This window comes from Calliphora vicina, chromosome 1, assembly GCF_958450345.1.
Source record: "Calliphora vicina chromosome 1, idCalVici1.1, whole genome shotgun sequence".
In the NCBI taxonomy this organism is placed as follows: Eukaryota; Metazoa; Arthropoda; class Insecta; order Diptera; family Calliphoridae; genus Calliphora; species Calliphora vicina.
In genome coordinates, this window is record NC_088780.1 from 148,058,677 (window position 1) to 148,082,227 (window position 23,551).

A 23,551-nucleotide genomic window follows, 5' to 3' on the forward strand; every position below is an offset into this window, starting at 1 on the left:
AATAGCATTTTAACTACACACAATATGTGGAAATAAAATTAGAAACATTTCAGAACAATTTTTTCTAGCAACATGTTGCTGCAACATTTTTTCAATTTAATAATTTATAGATTTTTTTAATAAAAAACCTTAAAAATATACAAATTCATAAAGGTTTTAAATAAAATAATTCTAAAAACATGTTGCGGCAGCTTAAAATTAAATTTCCTTTTAATATTCCCAAAACTTTAATGATTTTTTTCATAACTAACTTTAAATTGAGTACTTTATTAAACAAATTTTAAGATTGAAACCACAAAAACCTTAACTAAATTACCTTTTGTAACTAACTTTACCACGATTTATTTAGAGTTTTTTTTTGCAAAATTTCCTAGAAATTTTCTTTTTAACTGTTTAAACTCTATACCCGCTAACCCCTAAACAACAAATAAATCGCGTGTTTTCTATATTTAAATAAACGTTTTTGAAACCATCATCATCTTTTAGTATAAAACTCAGAAATAAATATGTATTAAATATAAAAAAAAATACAACCTTAAAATTCTCGCGAAAAACAAAAAGAATAAAATTATGAACTTAATAGAGGAAAAACACGTAAATAAACTACATATTTACTACAGCAAAAGTTCACAAAACTATCATAATCAGCTAAAATTTTGTATATATAATATCAAAAGCATAATGTTTATGAGTCCATATTGTATAAGTACATATAGAACATGTTTATACAATATTATGGAAAGTTTGAATTTTGAAAGAGAGCAAAATGTAGCTGGAATTCTACATTACTTTAGAACATGACTTTTTGAGGGTATTCGGTATTCACGTGCTTAAGTCTAGTATGGATTTTTGTTTCGTATTCTGTTTAACCGTTTCTAAGTGGGGGGCGTACCACCAGCTACCTTCAATTCATGTTTAGTTCCAAAACTTAACAATAAAAGAACAGAAAGCAAAAAAAAAAACAAAAAAGAAACTTGCATAATAAGTTTTGACGTAGCACACTCAACTTAAATACAATAGTTGTAGGTAACCTGGGGTAGTCATAGGTTGTTTGTTAAAATTTATACAACAACATTAATGTTGAAAATAGAGTAAAAATAGATGTTGTTGTGATGTTGTCAAAAACATTTATATCAACTTGAGTTAGTTTTTGTCATATATATATTTTATATATTACTAGTTTCTTGCTTTTAAAAAGGTAGTGGGTGGTTTTCCCCCAAAAAAAATCAATATATTTTCTTACATATACAAATTGTGTTGCTATATTAGATTTTCTTTAAAGTCAAACTAATTATGTTAATCTTTGTTTTATGTAAAACATTTATTAAACTAAAATAAAAAATATATCAATTTCAATTTTAGGGTTTTTAAAACAACAAAAAATGTATATTCTTGGAGTAGAGGTCATTATCTTAGTTTTGATTTTGTGTAGCACAAGGGTCATTGCCTACAAACATTTTTATTTTATTTTTTTCTATTTTTGGTTTAAAACTAGTTTTATTTTTAGCTTTGAAAACCTCTTTAAGATGTTTGATAATTATTATTAAAACCAAAAAACCAGAAACTCATAATTTAAGGTTAGACAGATAACAAAACCAAATGAGTTAAAATATGTTTTGTTTTTGGTTTTAATATTAAGTTTGAGTTTTTTTTGTTGTATTTGGGAAAAAATTATAAATAAATAATTTGTAGATATAAAAATCTATTTGAATAAATTAACACAGAAAGCAAACATATGGAAAATATTTGGGGATTATAATGAAACTGATTAAAATAAAATTAACAAAACTATCAATAATGATAAACAAGAAATGTAAAATATTTTATTTAAAAGTATAGACAAATAATTACAATATATAAAAATGAAAGTTTGAGTTGAAATGCAACATTTTGCCCAAAACTATTTTTTATAATTTTGCTAAAATTTTAGCAAATTTTAAAATTAGCTTGATTTAACAAACAAATTATAATTTTTTTTACATAATATCATACAATAATTCGCAATTTTGGTTTAGCAACATGTTGCTGCAACATTTTAAAATGTATAGAAACATAATGCAAAAACATTTGTCAAAATTTTGTTTAAAAATCCTGGGTTTTTAAATTGGGCAACATGTTTTTATAATTTAAATGTTTTAGCAACATGTTGCAGCAACATTTTCTAAGACTTTGCAAAATTCATTGTTTTAGCATAAAATAAGTTTGTAAAAAATTAGAAAATATTGCATTAGCAACATGTTGCTGAGACATTTACAAATATTTAGCAAATTCAAGCAGCAACATTTCAGAAACTTGGATTTTTTATATATAAAACATGTTGCATTTGTAATTTAAAAGTTTAGCCACAACATTTTGCTCAAATTTTTAAAAAGTATTGGTTTTTGCATTAGCAACATGTTGATGAAAACTTTTAAAATATTAAAACAGCTACATTTTCCAATAACTTTTTTAAATATTCTAAAATATTGAGCCACATATTTCAATAACATTTTCAAATGTTTAGCAACATGTTGTTGAAACATTTTTCCCAAAAAATTATAAAAAGCTCTGGTTTTCAAATATTTTCATGAGAAAATTTAAAGCCGTTCATTTAAATAAACTTTAATTCTATTTAATAATACCGTTGGGTTGTTTTTTATTTTGCATTTTAAAATGAAATTTATAAAAAAAAATTGCATTTCCTGTTTCCTGTTCTAAAACCATTTGTTTTGTGTATGTTTTTGCTCTCACTGGGTTTATATTTTTCCCAATATTTTGTGTTTAAGCTGCTTTTATCTATGCTTCTTTTTTGTTATTGTTGTGAATGAAAAAAACTACACTGCTACAACAACAAAATTAGCATAACAACTTTATAGTTTAACTGCTTTTAGACAATCTTTGCAGTAGTTTTTTTTTTCATTTATTATAACGTTTCTCTACAAATCAAGTAAAAAACTTATATTGTTGTAAATGACAAATATCTGAACCGCGACTTTAACCCACAAAACTTGAACAATAAACAACAACTTGCTGGAGTTTATTCGAACAAAAAAAAAACTGCACTGTTTTCAACAACGTTTTTTTGTTTAGTTTAATTCTCCAACTTTTCTTTACAATGCACATGGTGGCTTGAAGAATTCGTTGATTTTTTTTTGGTTGCTGCTGCAGTTTTTTTTTTTAGTTTAAAATGCATGTATGTGAAATGAAGTCTTTTGCTAATCTTGTGTATGTATCTGGAGGACAATTTTTTTTGCTGTCGTTGTCTTCCATTCAGTTCACTTCAGTTGTTTTCATTTCAATCTGGTTATAAAGCAACAGCAGCAGCTTTGATATTGAGAAAGGTTTCTTAAGGCAGAGCCCACCAAAACAATTGTCTCTGAAATCTAAAGGTTTGTGTTATGAATTAAGTCAGGAAAAAAACCTATATAATCTTTAGACTGTCTGAACAACACAAAAGAGAGAGAGACAAAACAGGCAGAAAGTGCAGGTGGTTTTTTGTGATTGCTAAAGAAAAGATCAACAAACATGAATTTCATTTTGTTGTTTAGCAAACATATTTTTTAATAAAATATAAAAAAGTACTTAAGCAAAATAGATTTTAATCATTAACACTTGTCTTTAAAGAAAACGATGAATATAGTTTTGAAACCAACCCCTTTAATTCAAGGCTCTTGTTAAAGCTTGACATTTACAGCAAAGTGTCAATTGCTGCTTCAAAATAAAAGATTTTGTCAAATTGATAAAGTTTTCAAAAACAGAAAAAATCAATCCTTTAAGCAAAACAGCCAAGATATTTAACAGAAATAGGGTTTAAAACGAATTTGTTATGAGCTAAAACAGATCTTAATTATTTTCTAAAGTTGCTAGTAAAGACTGCAAACTTCAGCTACACCCTACTTAACATTTAAAGTTTATCTCCCTCCAGATTTCTCATACTACTTTTATATAAAACATTAGTCATTCACAGTTTATACTCATACTTGGCTCCTCTCAACCTGCAGAAATCATTTTGTCAAATTGAATACGAAAAAAATTAAAAAAAAAAATTATATGCAGTGTGAACTCTCAAGTTTAAAAGTTTTGTATTTTTATAATGATAAAAATCTTAACAATCATCTTTTTTCATTGCTGTTGTTGCTATAGTTGTCGATGTTGTCGTATATTTTATTTAATTCTGTACTTTTAGTGGTGTGTTAAAACAACAACTTTTTTTCCTTATTTTTTTTTCTCAATTTTTTTCTACAACTTTTTCTTTAAACTTTTAAACGTGGTTGTCATTGTCAAGTAAGTGTTTAGGTTTAGCTTATTTTTTGTGTTCGATGTTAAAAAAAATAAAAAAATTAAAAGAAAAAAAGTTTTGTGCACTTTTTTTGTTGTTGTTTTAATAATAAAGTGGCGTTAAAGAAGTTTAGTGTTTTTTTTTCTACTCTCCATGTAGTTTTGATGGTGTTGATGTATTGTTTAAATGAAAGACGTAGTTTAAAACCGTTTAAACAAAATACGAAAAAAAAACTAAATAAAAATAATATAAAATAAAATATACAATTTTTATAAACGAGCGAGTAAGCGAGCGTACGAAAGAAGACAAGCAATCATTTATTTGTTGTTTGGAGTTTAATTTTGTATGCAAAAAACGTTAAAACATAAAGTTAAGGCTGTTATTACAAGGTCAAGCTTATTATTATTGTTATTTGTGATTTTGTTTATTGTTGTTGTTGTAGTTGCTGCTTTACGTTGATGATCATCATGAATTGATAAATATACACGTTTAAAAAACCTGGCTGGTTATGGGTGACAAAAGAATGTTTTTTTTTCTTTTAATTTCGGCTTAATATTTAGTGTGTGGGAATATTTTTGAAAATTGTTTAACGTACAGCATGAGAAATAAGTAGGCTTAGGTTAACGAAAAATGCAACAGCAACAATAAAACATGATAAAGAATAAGAGAAATTCCCTTAAAATTACTATAAGTATAAGATAGGGTATCTAGCAACATGTTGCTGAAACATTTTTGTAAAAAAACTTTTGTTAGAAATTAGTTTTTTAATAAAGAAAACAAGGAAATATGGAATTATGTAAAAAGAGGAGAAATTAAATTAAGCAACATGTTGCGGCAACATTTTTAAAAAATTTAAAATCTTTCAAAATTTCTGAAATTTACCAAATGTTAAGAAAATTAAAATGTATGTAAAATATAAACTTTCATGCAACATGTTGCTGCAACATTTTTTGTACAAACAATTTTAATTAAAACAAATTTGTAACTTAAAAAAAGTAAATCTTGAATAAAACCAGAAAATAAAGTTGAAAAAGGTTAGGCAACATGTTGCCGCAACATTTTTGAAAAACCAGAATTTTTAAACAATTAATAGTCTATTATATTAAATGCAAACACTAAAGTTTCCTATATTCTTTAGCTAGGTTTAGCAACATGTTGCAGCAATATTTTAAAAATTAAAAAATAACAAAAAACTTTATGTAAGTACAAAAATAGAAAAGCTTTATTAGACCAATTTATAAAAAATAAAGTTATCAGGCTATAAACATAATTTAAGCATTAGCAACATGTTGCAGCAACATTTTCTAAAACAAGATTTAAATAAAGAAAAACCCAGCTAGAAATAAAGGAAAATAATTTAGAGGAAATAAAAGGTAGATACCAAATGTTTTACTCTCCATAACTGCTTTTTCTTTTTCTTTAATATAAAATTTTAAAATTTTTATTTAAATTAATAATTTATTTTGTTCTCTTTTCTTTTTTTAATTCCCAAAAATATAGTATGACGATGGCCTGCATGGCTATGGTATGGATTCGGGTGCTGCAGCAGCTGCCATGTATGATCCACATGTTGGTCATCGGCCGCCTGGATTACAAGGCCTACCATCACATCATTCACCACACATGACACATGCTGCTGCAGCAGCGGCCACAGTTGGAATGCATGGCTACCATACAGCTGGCGCTGGTGGCCATGGTACCCCTAGTCATGTATCACCGGTTGCTAATCATTTAATGGGTGCAATACCCGAAGTACATAAACGTGATAAGGATGCTATATATGAGTAAGTAACAACGTCATATTACCATTACCAACAGATAGAAAAACAATAAAATCTCTTTCAAATCTCCAAAAATTTTACGCTCGTGTGGCTTTTTTTTGTTTGTTTGTTTGTTTTTAACTTCCTTTTTATTATTATTGATGAAAGTGAGGGAGAGAGCGAAAGATTGAGAGTGTGTGTTCTACGTTTATTTAATTAAGGTGTTTTCCAATCTTTTTAAAAGGTTGTGTGTGGCACTTTTATCCTTTTTGTAGGCGTTTTTAGTAGGCCAACAACCAAAAAGCTAACTGCCAAAATTAGGGGTTTGTTAAATGCTAAAGAAAGCAAATAACACATAAATTAAACCTAAAATTTTATGTGTCTAGAATTTATAATTTACAAAATTGCTCTCTTTTTTTTAACAAGCAACAAATTGTTGCTGGTTTTTTTCATTTAACCCATCAATCATTTTAATTAATCTGTTATTAAACTCTCGTACTCACAAGAAAGCACATAATGCAAAAAGGCAAAGAAATATGAATTTTTATACATATTTACAAATTCAAGAGAAATAATAAAAAAAACTCACCCTTTTTTCCATAAAGGCCTGCAAAGAAAATAAAAGAAAAAAAATAAATAATATGATTATTATTTGTATATTAATTTAAACCACTTAACAAACATCTTAAAGAGTGTTAAATACTTGTCAGTTATTATTGACAGATATGACATATTTGTCATTTTTTTGAAATGCTATGAAAGGAAAACAGATGTAAATTATTGAAATATGTATTAATTATAAATAATAATTTCGTTTTGTTTAAATAATGGAAAAAATATACTATATAACATATGACTGATATAAAAAGGCAGGAAATTGTTAAATGCTACAATTAAATTAATCGAGATAGAATTGTATTGGCAACATGTTAGAGCCATAATGGTCAATAAATTGTTGCATTTAAGGCGGCATAATTATGATAAAATTCATTTCTAAAGCTAAATAATATAGAACATTAGTTTTAAAGTAAGATGTATTTAAATTATACAGTTTAGTTTTCATTTAGATACATTTTTTATGCTTGCAACATTTTGGGTTTTCAAAACTTGTGGAACAATTTTTATTTATATAAAGTTTGTTATAAAATGCTTAATTTCTCTTTAAAGCTATTTTTAGCCTAGCAACATTTTATGTTGCAGCAACATATTTCAGCAACATTTGCCAAATTTAAACAAAAATTGTTCAAAAACCATTTTAAGTTAAAGTTTTTATAAACTATAACTTTTTTGGGACCAAATTGTTCATTTAGTAATATTTTTAAAGCTAGCAACATTTTTGTTTTAACATATGTGGCCTAGTTACTGTTAAAAATATTAAAAATTTATGTATGGTCTTAAATTTAGCCATAATTAAGCTTAATCTTAAATTTTTAGTGATTTTTAAGCTTAGCAACATTTTATGTTGCAGCAACATATTTCGGCAACATTTCAGAAAATGTGCGCAAATTGATTAAAATACAATTTTCTTTGTGTTTTTATAAACATTTTGATTGATTTTTTCTTAATTATGTCATTTTATTATCATTTAACACCTTCTGTTAGTTGCTTGCACTAACTTCCAGACATTTACTTATAGGTATTTATATAATAACACCACACAAAAAACCTTTTGCCAGCAATTTTATTTTTATGACCATAATCATAAAAGTTAATAATTACGGAAGAATCCCTCAATAAAACTAACAGAAAACGACGCTTCGTTGTGTTGTGCATTGGTAAGTGTAGTGCACGTAGTATAACCTGTGAGATAACATTTTTGGTCTTGTAAGGAAGGCACCATGACTAGTCCAATGAATATACAACATACTTACTACACATTTTGCTGACTTCATACATGCATTTTACTTCTTTATTAAGAACTTAACACCTTTTACTTCAAGTGTCTGTTAGTTATTTTTTGTTTTTTTTTGTCTGTGTTCTTCTACTTTTGTTGTTTATTTACCTTCTTGCAATAGTACTTTATATCTCTAGGGCTTACCACTTAAATTTCAAATGAAATTTTTATAAAACAGAACAAAAAAACTTAAACACATGTAAAAATATCACACTTTTTTTGTATAACGTAAAAGCAGCAAATGATGACAAGTGTGTTGGTAAAAGGAAAAAACGCAAGTCATTTAATTAAGAAGGTCCTTTAGTCGTTCCTTATATAAAACTCATTAGTGCTTACAGCCAAAATATGTTATATTTAAGCCATGTGGAACATGAAAATTGAAATTTGTTTTAAACAAAAAACACCCGCTAAATGCACAAAAAATTTAGACCATTTAACAAATGATTATTATGGCTAAAAACATGTTAGAAGGTTTTTGAAATAACTAATTGAAAAATTATAGTATTTCAGGGGTTAAACGGAATAAAAACAAAACCAACAAAAAAAACTACCCAAAACATATCAACTTTATTTTAAGTATATTATTTTCCTTTCTTTTCTTTGTGAGCCTTCAAACATTCAGGTGCAATTTGTTTTAGATGTTTTATAATCCTTCAAACGCACAAGAGAAACCGGAAAGTGAGCATTCATTGTAAAAACATAAATGGTCAGTTTTTAGAAACCTACAAACAAACAAAAATATAAAGCAGATGTTTTTTTTTGAAGGAAAAAAATAACTCAAATTTGCATAAGTTCCAATAGAAAGAGACAACACTATAAAGTAAATATTTAAAACCGCTACAACATTTCATTACTATAAATTATAATTTGTCAGCTAAACTAAAGAAAATTGTAAACAATTTGTCATATTTGTTTGTGTTGCTTAAAGAAATAATTTAATAACAAAACACCACACAACAACTAGCTACTAAAGGAAAAAATCATTTTTGACATAAATTGGTCAAAACCCTATCAACAAATGTGTCTAAACTGTCAACGGATGACATTGCAAATGTTTACAATTTTATAATCTTTCTTGTATGTCTCGACATAAAATGAGAGCTCTTTTACTCTCTCTCTCTCTGTCTCTTTGTATTGTAGGCAAACTATCAAAATGTTTAATATTTTGTTTTTGTTGTTAATGGTTTTGAATTTTTGACAGTTAAAAAGATGGTAATAAATTACTACAAAAAAACACACACTCACATCAGAAAAAAACAAAAAAATACTGTGTATCTAGACACTTAAATGTTTGTTGTATACAGTAGCCTTTTAAAACATTCAACAGCAACAACAGACAGCAGCTACAATTTAATTTAAAAGATTTATTACAATTTCGTGCATTGTAAAAACAGGCCTCCTTTTTGAAAATGTCAAAACAATTTACACATGATATTGATTTTTATTTATTTCACCAGCCAAAACAAAATAAACTTGTTGATTTTAAATAAAAAATTATTTAATTTCATAAACTTAATAATGAAAATATATTTAAGCCTATTTAAAGCTTAGCAACATTTACTTTATTATTAAAATTAAGCCTAAATTTAACAAATATTAAGAAAAATTAAAAATTTTTGTTTGGTAATAATTTAAATAAGCTTAAAATTTAATTTTATACAATTTTCAAGCTTGGCAACATTTTATGTTGCAGCAACATGTTGAAGCAACATTTTTCAAAAATGCTTAAATTTAGCTAAAATTAACTAAAAACCAATGTTTACATTGAACATTATCAATTTATTTATGTTTACATTACAATATCCAACTATCCAGCTGTTAAGTAAGCGCCAAACAAAAACTACAAAAAAATATACCCTTTTCTTAATCACTTTCAATATCATTTCATAAATACTATAATTATTTGAAGAAAAAAAGAAATAGATTTGCTGTAATTCTCTTGGTAGCTTGCCTCTACACATACTCATAAAATTCTAAAATTGGCATTTTAAAAATGCATAGCATTTCCTTTAACTTATGCTCTAATTAAAATACCAAATGTTCAAAAAACAACAGCATACACTCAAACACACACATACTTTAGTTAAACAAAATTAGACGACTGAAAGCAAAAAAAAATCACCACACTACACTTTCTATTACTAAGTATGTGGTATTTAATGAGTGTGTTTATACACTCTATGTAACATACCGCACCACCACCACACACTATTTTATACGCATTTTATATCTATTCTATATCTATTGAAAAAAATATACACGTACTGAAAAACGAAAAAAATTAGATAGCCAGATAGATATAGAATCAAATATTCCTTATATGATGACGGCGGTTTCTTGTCGCCATTAGTGTAAACAAATTTAAGCAATATGAAAATGTTGTCGATGATGAGCATCATCATCATGATGATCATGCCTGCTGTCCGCCTAACCTAAGATGAGTTGCAAAGAGATTTTTTTGCTTTCGTTGTATGTTTTATAATGATTTCAATTGTATTTGTTTATTTTATTAATAATAATTTTTTTTATTCAAATCTTTCTTTCTTTTCACGCTCGCCCTCTAGACATCCCCTATTCCCGCTGTTGGCTCTGATATTTGAAAAATGTGAATTGGCCACATGTACGCCCAGAGAACCTGGTGTGCAAGGTGGTGATGTATGTTCGTCAGAATCATTTAATGAAGATATTGCAATGTTTAGTAAACAGGTAAGTTATTATAAATAATTAAAATTAATTAAGGGAAACAAATAAAATAAACAAATTATTTTAATATAAATCAAAGATCTAAGCAAAAAATACATCATATAGAAATTGTATGAAAATTAGATATTTAACTTAGCAACATGTTGCAGTTGTATTAAAAAAATAATAGAAAATCGTAAAAAATTATTGAAAAACATTTATAGAATCTTTAAATGTTTTAAAAACATTGAAATTACCAAAATTTAGATAAATTTTAGAAATTTTAAAAAAAAAAATTTAGTAGCAACATGTTGCTGCAACATGTTTTTATAATTTTTTTTTATATTTTAACTAATAAGTATTTTCTTAAACTATTGTTTCATTTTAAATAATTTTGAACTTTTTGCTTTAGCAACATGTTGCTGCAACATTTTAAGAATTTTTATATCTACAAAAATTGGAACAATTAAATGTCTTATAACATAGTTAAATAATTGAAAAATTTTAACAACATTTTTTAGCAACATGTTGCTGAAACATTTTAAGTTTAGTTAATTGTTATACAAATTTTGTGTAGATTTTTAATTTTTTTAATAATTTCAAAAGTCAAAAATTTAAATTTCTATTAAGCAACTGTTGCTGTTGCTAAAATAAAAATTATTTTTTACAATTTTCAAAAGTAAATATTTTTGTTTGGTTTTTATCTCAACTTTTTATATATTCTGATTAAGCAGAACCAAATATGAATCATTTTGCGTTATATTTATACATTAAACATCTTACAATAATGATGATCTTTATTTTGTGGCACTTCATTAATCATCACTACAAAACAGCTAAAACGACGACGTCATTTAACTTTTTTTGTTTTCTGATTTTATTTTCAATTCCCCTCTTAATGTTATTTGTAAGATGTTGTGGGGTACCAAAAAAAAAACAAAATAGTTTTTTTTTTGTTTTTTAAAAACCAAAACATTAAATTTCAACATATGAAAATGATCATGATCATAAATACAAACAGACAGACAGACAGACATATGTACAAATGGAGAGGCACAGACAGACAGACATAGAGATACAGTATTATACTATAAGTAGTATTTATAAAAGAACATAAAGAAGATGAACAAAATTAACCCATTAAAAGATTTTCAAAAACACACAAATCCTACACACAACTTTATGTAGTAGAATGATTATGTTTTTCTTTTTTGTTCGAATTTTAGTGTTATTTTTTTTTTGCCAAGTGTTAATAACAATTGAGGCTGAAAAATTCTTTACACTCTGTGGCAATGTAGAATATAATATTCGTACAATGTCTCTAATTTTATGACTGTTTATAAGAGTTTTATATATACGATTTTAATCTCTTGACATTTTTTTTTATTCTGTTCATTCTTGTGTTGTGTTGACTGTTTGTAGATTCAGTTTAGCTGCTTTCCGTTGTGGCTCTCTGAAGAAGAAATGTACAAAATATAAATAAATTTTAAAATAAAGCATTTTTTTAGATGCATCATTAGTAAAACCAACACTCACAACAACAACAACAACAAACAGCTAGAGACACCAACCACACCAACAAAATACACAAAAAACACATTGGCAGCAGCAACAACTCGATATAAAAGATATTTTTATATAGACAAGAAATCTCAAAATAATCCTCATGAATACAAATCGACACATGAATGCTAAAACACATTTATTTAACATTTTGTTAAAAATAAATTTGTACGAAATGAAAAACTAAACTAAACAACACAATACAACACATGTGTTTTCAACAGCAACACTCTGCCGTTGGAAATATACGCTGGTTTTCAAGAAGAATTTCATATTTTTGTTTTTCAAAAGTTATGGACAAAATTTGTCAATTTTTTGTGTTGACTTGCAAGTTAACCAAACACTTTTTTATTCTTGAGAAATTTTCCCAATTTTAGTTATCAAAAATAAATTCCTTTAAATCACTTAAAAAATGTGTTCTTGATTCAAAAAGTCTCTGGGCAAAGCTGTCAAAATTCCAAATGATGCATAAATAAAAACATCATTTTTAGACTTCCTTTTATAGACGTCTCTCTCTCTACTTCTTTATTTAGTATCTTTTTTTTGTGGCATTGCTGCAAGTACGAAAAAAATGTTTGTATGCTAAATGCCTGTGTATAAAACTAAACAAATACATTATAATGTTAAAGAACAAAATTTATGTGGCAAAAAACAGCAAACTCAAGCAACCAAGTAAAAAGTTGCTGCAACAAAAATCAGACGTAAGAAATTAAAAAAAAATAAAAAAAAAACAAAATTAAAAGAATTTTATAACATGATGAGGTGCCTGAAATGATGAGGTTTTTAATGTGATTTCGCGCGCGCGTCTTAGGCAATAACTAAATGGCCACAGAATTAAATACTTGAAACAAAAAAAGACAAAAACTTTAGAATAAAATTTCTTTTTTAGCACACACACACATAAAAATAGTTGTAAGCAACAAACACTCATCATTTAAAGTTAAATTACTTAAACCTAAAGGACTGACTGACAGACTGTTAGTGGCATAGACATAAAGTCTGTTTTTGCCATTATAAAAAACCAAAAAAAACTTGATAAATTTTGATAATGATCATATGAAGAAGATCATGATGAACATGATCACATCTTTTGACTGCAATCATCATTCTGAGTGTAGTTTTGCTGCTTGCAACACATTAAGTACTTAAATATGCTGCTTTATAGTGTGTGGTTATGGAATGTAAAACAAAAATACTGGATGTTAAAACATCGTAAATTATTTAAATGTCAAAGCAGACCATTAAAAAACAAATCCACAAAAATTTTATGGTTTTCTTAACAGTAGTTGTCTCAATTTTTCTCGTTGACTCTTTTATGTTGGGGCCCATAATTAGATCTAGTGTCAGTTTTTTTTTTGTTGGGGGGGCAGCTGAAAGATAATAAACATATTTCATGCATATGTGTAGTTTTCACAAAATTAGGAAGAAACTCTTTAAAAATTATGACTGATACTTAATATAAATATTAAGGGTTCATTTGTTTTGAATCATTTGGTCGTTAGGCAGTTAGACATACTTAAAGCAATCAAATAAGAGCCAGCATGTGGCTGGCAACATACTTTCAAGATTATAAAATGTTGCTCTATATTATTTAATTAAAGATTTTAATATAAATGTTAAGAATATTCTTATGAAACTTAAATTTGTTTGGCTTAATTTCATTAAGGTATATGCCAGCAACATGTTGATAAAGAAAATTTTAATTAATGTGTAAAATTATTACATAAAAACAAGATTTTTTGAAAATTGTTCTTAGCAACATGTTGCCGAAACATGTTTATAATGAAAATTTCAGTTAAATTCAAAATTAAATGAACTAACAATAATTGCTATTCAAAATTGTCACTATAAACCAGATTTCTTTTAAAAATTTTCTTGGCAACATGTTGCAGAAACATTTTGAAATTATAAAAAACTTCTAGTAATCAGTTTTATTGTTAAAAAATTTCAAACAAAATCTCAAAATTTTTATAAATATTTCCCAGCAACATGTTGATAATACATGTTTATAAAGAAAATTTAATGTTGCAGATACATTTTAACAACAAATTTTATTGATTATTTAAATTTGCTATCATTACAAAAACCCTTAGAAAACAAGTTTTTAAAGCATTATATTCTTAGCAACATGTTGCTGCAACATTTCAAAAAATCTCAAAAACCTAGTAACATACAAAAAATTGTTAACATGATAAATTAATTTACCTAGTAAATAAAATTAATTACTTAAATTTCTTAGCAACATGTTGCTTAAACAAAACCCTTTATTGTTTTTTTTTTTTCATAAAATCCCAATTTCTTCATGGCAAATTACCTTCAAATAACCTTAAGCATAAAATTTATTTAAAGATTAAACGAAATCATACGTAAGAAAAAGTAAATTTAGTATTTGGTAAATGTTATAAGATTAAATTGAATATAATTTTTGTGTTCGACATCTAACGAGTGTGTGTTTGAGTGTGTGTCGCACCATTTTAAAACAATTTATTGTTTAACAAAGCAGGTATACAACCTTTTAACAATAATTTTTTTTCTTCTTCTTCTTCATGTTACGTTAAAATTTTTCGTAATGATCGTTCTGCTATATGTACGACTGTGTCTCTCTGTAGAAATGACGTTAAACATTAAATGCGTCGTTGTTGTTTGTTTGAAGATTTGAAAAAAATTCTTTTCATAAGGAAAAAAAAAAACATATTCATTGCTTTTAATCTCTTTTGTTTAGAGAAATAATTTCATCTTGTTCTGGGTCTTTGTTTTTGTAGCTTCTTTCTTTTTATCAAATGATAAAAAATGAGTTCAAAACTAAACCTTTTTTCTGGTATTTAAAAATATGCTTTGTTTTTCCACAAACTCGTATTCATATATCTATATGTAAGTACAAAACGACACAACCCTTAAAGCAAAAGGTTTTGAATTTCTTTTAATTCTTCAAAGGCATTGTTGTCTAAATCACAACACAAATAAAAATAAAAAAAAATTCAACACAACAGGATTCTTTTTTCCCCTGTTGTCAGTATGAAAAAGATTTTCAAACCGTAAAAAGAGCAATATTTAAATGGTATTGTTCTTTTTTTGTTAAAGGTTTGTTGAAAAGACTGCCAAACTCCATGTGCAACATATGCAACAGTTCTTTTTTTCTTCTTTTAATTGTTATAAATCCAATTTAATTTTTTTTAGTTTTCAAAATAGGGAGGAAATTTTGGAAATTCCGCATTTAGTTGGTATTGTTTAGGTTATGAAAAGAAATACTGTTATTCTTTTAATTTTTATTTTCAAGGAGGTGTAAAATGATGTGTTATCATAAAGTTTGATTTTTTTGAAAGCTAAAAAGAGCTTTTTTGTGATATGTTTAAAATGTAATTTTTTCACACTTTTTTTTAATTTGTTTATTTGAAAAAATTTTTAAAAAAACTTATGATTTCATTAAAAATTCCATTAACACAGCAGCTTCCATCAATTTGTTATCAAAATTTGGCGCCTTTTCTTGTAAATTTAAAGTGAATACTTTTCACTTCCAAAGAGGACAAATTCTTTTTCATGATTTTGCTTTTTATTTTAAGTATTTCAGTTTCTTAGTTATTTTTTTTTTTTTTTGGTTAATTCTATTTGATTTCTTTTCAAATCTAGTGATGATTGATGTGGGCTTCTGTTTGTAGGCAAAAAAAATGTTTTCATTATATGGAGATGTTTACTTTAGCGTGTATTTGTTTTTTTTTCTGGTGCTTTGCTTTACGTTTATAGACCTCATGGCAAAGTTATACAAAGTAAGAGGAAAATATGAAAAATTTTATTAATTGAGTAGAAAAATAAAAAATCAACACAAAGTGTAGCAACATTTTTTCCTAGAATGATCATTCAAAATTGGCAAAGCAACCAGCCAAATAAATAAATATATTTAAGCAAAAATAAACAAGGTTTAAAAGCATTAGCAACATGTTGTTAAGAATTAAATGTTCAATAAATTATTAGCTATATCATAAGTGTGGTTTTTATCAAGTTAACGCATTTGAAGAGGCTTAAAAGCAAAATGTTGCTAGAGTTATTAAAGCTTAGCAACATGTAGCTAGGCTTAATGTTAACATTAGAGGCAAACTATTTAGTTTTTTGTTTTTATAATTGTTAAGCACTTTAGTTTTGGTATACGGCAACATGTTGCTAAGGTATAAAAGGCTTTGCAACATGTTGTTTAAGACTTAATTTGCTATATCAACATGTTGCCATTAATAATAATAATATTGCTTAGCAACATATTACTTGAAACATAATACTAAGTTTATAGTATTTATAATTGTTAAGAACTTTGGACAATTTGTTGCCAAAGATTGTGTTTAGCAACATGTTGCTTAATGTTTCGTTGGTTATTTTTATAAATTATTGTTCATATTTTAATTTGTTAAAAATATTTATTTATTGAAATGTTGCTGCAACCTGTTGCTAAACTTTTTATGCTTTAAATCTAACCTTTAGTTTTTGAACAAACATCTAGTTTAAATTGTGATATTTTAATGAATTTTTTAAAGAAAATTTAAAATTTTTCTTTTTGTTTATTTTTTTATTTTTTTGAGTGTGTGGTTTTATTTATCATGTTGTGTGTTCAAACTTGTTAAAATGATTTATGGTTTTTTAAAAACCCGCAAACTATTTAAGAAAAAAATAAATTTTTTGCCAAATTTTTTTTAAAACAAATATTTTCTTTTTTATTTTTTTAAAGAAAATATAGCAAATTGCGTGTAATATTATTTACTTATTGTTTAGAGTTAAAGAAAAACACTCACACCAAAAAAACAAAAAAAAAACGCTAACACAATTTTATGACTTTTTGTTACTGAAAGAAAACCAGTTTAACAGCTTTAGCGTTTTTATTGAAAAAAATCTCTAAAAAAAAATAAACAACAACCAACCAGCTTGTACGACAACAAATTCATTGTTGCCAGTTTTGTTTATAGTTTTCTTTTTAGTTGTGTCTACTACTAAGCAGCAAACACCCCAACAACAAAATAACAGCCATATCAATAATGCTGCTGCATGCAACATTTCTTATCAGCGGAACAGAGAGCGAGCACAAGTTTTAGAGTTACTTTGGCTTGCTTGTTCTTATTTACTTGAACTCTAATTGCTTTAAAAAATATGTGTGTGTAGTCTAGAATTAAAATAATTGTTATGCTTAAAAAGCAGGCTTTAAATTTATAACCTATAATCAAATATGGTCTACCTTTTAAAACAGAACAGAAATAAAACAATGGTTAAACTTCTCTCATTGGCATGTGGGTTTTTTTTGTTGCAAAAACTCTTTTGCTCTCTCTAAAATGATTGATGTTTTTAAATTTTTCATTTTCGTTGTGAATTTATTTAAATAAAGTTTTAAAGATTATTAAATTTCAAATGGGTTTAGTTTTACTATTGTGTTTAATACCCATCATATTCATATGATTTTTGGGAATACACCTTAATGATTTATGGGCCTCATCATTAGTCTCACATATGTTTTTGTAGCGTTACTGCTCTCTTAGCCACCATCACAATCTCTTTTAGCCAGTTGTTTTGGTTTTTCAGTTTATTTTGGCGATATAAAACATTAAAAATTATACTTTGTTTATATACATATGTATGTATACAGTTTGTTGCTGTTGCTTGCTCTTGATGTTGCTGCTATACTTTGGCTTTATTATTATTATTGTTGTTGTTGCTGTTATTTTTTACGGTTTTTTATTGTGGTGTTGTTGTACTATGACTACGACTACGAGTATCTTCCTTTTGAATTTTGTGTTTAATGTTAAAATGTGTTTATACTACTAGGTGGCATTTTATCTATTTATTGCTTTAGTGATTTTTATCTAAGTGTGTGGCTTTTATTGTTGTATGTAGTTTTATTTTTGCACAAAAGAACTGGTCTACATAAAACTAAACCAAAAATATATATTAAAAAAAAAGATTTTCAACATTTTTTTTTATGACATCAAGTGTATACAAATGTTAAATTTCCCTTTGGTATTTGGTTGAAGTAGGCAGGCAGGCATAGGCTTATAGTGCAGCCACAGAGTAGGCTTATCTATAGACAGGGATTTCGTCAGAATTTTCTGTGTTTTGTTTTAGTTCCAGCTAACAAATACTTAAACATTTTATTATATAGGGAATGTAAATTTTGCTATGGTTTTTGGTATACCATCAAAGCCAGAGAGAGAGAGAAAAAGAGCAAGAATTAGTCATGCAATGATAGGAAATAAACATGACATATTTGTGGCAACCAAAAAAAACAAGTAAGAAAAACAGGTAGATTAGTTGAACTATTTTTAAAAAAAACAAACAATACTTTTTAAATCCTGCTGGTTTGAAGGGTTTTAAATACTAATCTGGCAAAATATGGGAGGTCTTTTAAAAAATCCAACTAAAAATCTAGCAAAATTCATGGAATCCTAAAAAAATTCTAGTCTTAAATATTTTTAATAAAATTTTACAGAAAAATTCAGTTTAAGTTTAGCTGCAACATGTTGCCAAACAAAATTTGTTTGTCAAATTTTCTAATTTGTTAAAAGAAATCATAATTTGAAGTTAAGCAACATGTTGGTAGTCTTGAAATTGTAATTAAATGTTATTTTGGTTTTTAGCAACATGTTGCTGTAACTTAAAATTAATAAATTTCACATTTAAACTCCAGCAGCATGTTGCTAAACATTTGCTTATACTAGAATAATTTAATTTAGGTATAAACTCATATACAATTTATATATTGCTTAATAATTTTATAATTTAAAGCTTTGCAACATGTCATAATTTCACTTATTTATCACTAGCAACATGCTAGTGAAACAAGTCTTACAAATGTTATTTACAAGGCTTAGCAACATATTGCTATTACTTAAATTGAGTAAATTTTACTTCAGTAATATGTTGCTAAACGTTTGTTTAATACAAAACCGTTCAATTTATATTCAAAATTATAAAAAATTCATAATTTTGTTAATGATTTCATATTTCAAATCTTAGCAACATGTTGCAAAAACTTAAAATTTTTATCACTAAAAACATGTTTCCAAACATTTAGTTTTAAAATTATAATAAACTAATGGATTTTTAATAATTTTATTTATTCCTGCTTAGCAACATGTTGCTAGTACCTTAAATATATAAGTATTAGATTTTTAACTCCAGCAACATGTTGCTAACAAAGTTTTTAAACCAAAAACATTTTAATTTAGGTTTAAATTGCTATTTATTTAATATATAACTTTATAAATTTTAAATTTTTAACTTAGCAACATGTTCCTGACTTCTAAAATGTCTTTATATGAGATTTTAAACACCAGCAACATGTTGTTATATTATTTATAAAGAAGTTTCAATTATTATTAGAGGCTTTTTATTAATATTTCTAAGCTTTTTTTATAAAACAAAATTTTTTAACAACATGTCGCTAAGAAAATAAAAATTTTAATTTTTTTATATATAAAGAAATTTGTTTATTTTGCAAATAGAATTCAAATATTTTTGTTATTGAATTATAACGAAAACAATTTCATGCTTTGGCAACATGTTGCTAGATATAAAAAAAATGTTCTAGAGTTTTATTTAGCATACAAAAGTTGGGCTATATGTTGCTTTACTAGTTATTATAATGATATATTGTTAAGCCTTTTCTTTTAACTATAAATCTTATTTAAACTTAAAGACCCCAAAAAAAAAAAATTCCGCATTTGTGAAAATAATTTGTGTGACGTTTGTTGTGGTCAATTTTTACCCACAATGTGTGAATTATATTTATGTTGCCGTTAATTATTTAATATGATTTATTAGCGAGCAACAAAAACTTGAAGCTGCAACATTTATTATTATGCTTGTGAATGAATGAATGCTGGGCTGTTTGGTTTGTTGCTTTTCAACTGTCTGGTTATATTTTTTATAAGAGATTTTTGATATTATGATTTAATGCGTTTTATATTACCATGTTAAAGTTTTTTTTATTTTCATATTTAAAATAAATAGTTTTTTTTTGTTTTCACAGGTTTTTTGTTTTTGACAAATTACTTGATTAAAGGTTAATTTGTGTTAAAGAGAAATATAGTGATTTTTGTTTTTGGTGGGTATTTATTTTAGTGATTTACGTAAAACACTTTAATATTGTACAATATATAGATAGAGATATTAACAAACCAACAAACTAAATGAATGTGTTGCTTTTTTTTTGTATTTTATTAAAAGCCATCATAAATTTTCATAAATCTTAGAAACTAAGGCACATGTCAAATCACAACACGGCGTATATAAAATGTGGCCGGTGGTGGTATTATTTACAAACAAATTGTTAAACTACTGGTTTTTGTTATTAAATTGTTGCTTTTGCAGTAAATTTATAAAATTATAAAGAGTAGCAGCCATTAGCTCACAAAATTCTACTACTTGAGTTGAGGTTGTCAATAATTGTTTGGATTTTTTTATGGCTACAGCCATCATAAAAGTATTTCTTTTTTTTATTTTTTTTTTTCTGATTATACAACTTTTGTGCTAGGTGCATTTCCTAAGCGCAAAAAAAAGAAGACGTCATAAACATGGCCAGCACAGAACTTTTGCAGTGTTTGGTCGAAAGTCATAAAATTTATTGATTGTTATTATGTATTATTATGAATCAAATTTCAAATTTCTTTTTTTATATTGTATTTTTGAGTTTCAATTCTCACGTGATTAAATAATGATAAGAGTTGGTATGAAAAAAAACCCAATTTTTTTTCCTCGAAAAAAGTGGCGCCTAATTTTTTTCTTCTATTTTAACAATTAATATTGTAATGTGTTGCTGCTTTTTCAGTAATTATGATATTTAAACTTATCTTTATTTTATCTTCTTTTTTTTGGGGTAGATTTGGTTACCTACGAAACCAAACCAAAAAATCTAAAATTAACAAACATACATAGATTAAACTACAATACAATCATAATTAAACACCTAGTTTTGTTGTTGGAATTTCATGCTTTCTTTCAAGAGCTCTTTAACTGCTTTATACAGCATATTGTACACACTTGCAACATAATATTATGTTATCTTGAAATGGTATTGAAAACCAAAAGATTATAGAACATGTTATGGTATATTAGAGTGTTCTAATGTTTAGTAAATACCAAATGTAGTGCATCTTGTAGCGTCTACAGTTGCCTCAGTTTTGGCTTATAAAATCATAAAGATAAAGATTTTTTTCCATCGTACGCAGTGCGCTTTAGTTTACCATTTTATGATTGTTTGTTTTCAGTTTTTTTTTTCTAAACAGAAAAAAATTAATACCAAGTCTACCACATAAATAAAACACCCTATATTACAAAAAATAAAAATCCACAATTTTCTTTTAAACCTACTACATTTAAGAACAACTCTAACATTTGTTTTTAAATTAAATTTTAATTTTTATAACCAATAGCCTAACTTTAAGTCGTTTTAACCTACCCCAACTTAGTTTTATTATAAAAACCTAACCCCCTTAATATACCCCCCTAACTAACTCATAATTCCCAACATTATTATTCTGACTTAGCAATGATGTTGTTACAAATACCTACAACATAAAATTGTAATAATAATTTCTTGTTTGTAATATTTGTTTAAAGAGTGTATCACACACATTCCCTAACTCACACTCATAATAAGTGTATTATTTTATTTTATTTCATATTATTTTTTATTATCTTTACAATGCTCTACAAGCAAAATGCTACCTATAATGTATATAAACAATATTATTATTATTATTATTTTTATTTTTTTAGACGCGACAGTAAAAACTTAGTTAAACATTAACCACCATAAAATTTCAACAACGAAACACAACAACCTAAGAAATGATAATTTTTGTGTAACTATTCATTTAGTAGCGTACAGAGAGACAAATTGTAGGAAAAAAAACGACACAGTAAAGCAAATACGGCTGCCAAAGTCAATATTTATTTAAAAATTTTCAAATCTGTTTAACAAAAAATAAAACACAACTGGAAAAAAAACTCTTGTTAAGTTGAGATTTTTTATTTATTTTTTTTTGTTTTGTTTTCATGTACAAGTTTTCAGGTAAATAGAGTTTATGGTCATATTTATTTTGATAAGCACGATTAGTAATTGGTGTAACCAAGAAGATAAATGTACAAGAAACAAATTTCAAATGCACTTTCACTGTCATTGGATTAGTAGCTAAAAACTACAAGAAAAAAAATCAAAAAAAAAAAACAAAAGAATAATTTCATGTGTTTTTCTGTAAACATCCGGGAGTTGAAAGGAAAAATTTGTTAATAAGAAGTAAAGACAAAAAGATTAGATTAAAAATATTGTTAGCAATATGTTGCTAGAACAATTATAAATCAAAACCAAAACAAACAAAAATTACAGAAATCCTAACAAATAGAAAGTTTGAAGTCTAGCAACATGTTGCTAAATAAATCTCAAAACTTATTAAAACTCCCTAGATAATAAAAACTATAACCAGGCCTATATAAAACTAAATAAAAAGTCTAGCAACATGTTGCTGAAACATTTTTGAAATTGTTAAATGCATTAGAACTCAAAAAATAAAACATGTTGATACTTTTAACAATTAAAAATTTTAGCAACATGTTGCTGAAACATTTTAGAATATACAAATTTTACATACAGTTAATAAACATAATGCTGAAACATTTCTGAAATCCAAACTTAATAAATATATTAAATAATACTAAATAGTATGGATTTGAATAATTTAAGGAATTCAAATGTTTAGCAACATGTTGCAGAGACTTTGAGGAATTTCAAAATATTGTATTAATTCAATAATTTCACCAAATCATTTAAAACTATAATCAGACTTCCATAAATATTAAATTTAAAGTCCAGCAACATGTTGATGAAACATTATTGAATTACAAAAATATATTCAAACTTAATAAGTACTTGAAATTATATAAAAAAATATAGATTTCAATAATTACAGTAAAATAAATTTTAGCAACATGTTGCTGAAACATTTTAAAAATGCAAAATTTTGTAATAATTAAATAATTTTATCAAATCATTAAAAACAATGCTTTTTTACTCTACAAAATTTTAGCAACATGTTGCTGCAACATATAAAATACTAAATGAGGTTTTATTATTTAAATTTGTTGATGGTAGATAAAATATTATGCTGCTTTAAATATTTCACTTAGCAACATGTTGCTTGCTATAGCTTTGATTGGTTTAATAACTAAGTCTGCTTTTACACAGGGCAATTTTTCTTGCGCAAGTCTAGAGTTTATAGGAGAGAGAGGCAAGAAGAAAGAAGAGGGGTACACACTTGCTTGTACTGGCAAGTCTCTTCAAATTTCTTTTGTTTTCTCATTTTCAATATGGCGTCTATTAGGTTTTGCCATACAAAATTGCTCACAGACTTGCTGTGTGTAAACAGA

At 26.0% G+C, this 23,551-nt stretch overlaps 1 protein-coding gene across 2 annotated transcripts in view; it reads left to right on the top strand.

Annotated features, from left to right (window-relative positions):
- The window catches only part of hth (homothorax), a 188,852-nt gene that overhangs the window by 9,862 nt on the left and 155,439 nt on the right, over positions 1 to 23,551 (top strand). For both annotated transcript variants that reach the window (XM_065516109.1, XM_065516110.1), the window contains exons 2-3: positions 5,759 to 6,042; positions 10,477 to 10,618. In XM_065516109.1, coding sequence (XP_065372181.1) covers positions 5,759 to 6,042; positions 10,477 to 10,618 — 426 coding nt within the window. The remainder of the gene's footprint in view (positions 1 to 5,758; positions 6,043 to 10,476; positions 10,619 to 23,551) is intronic.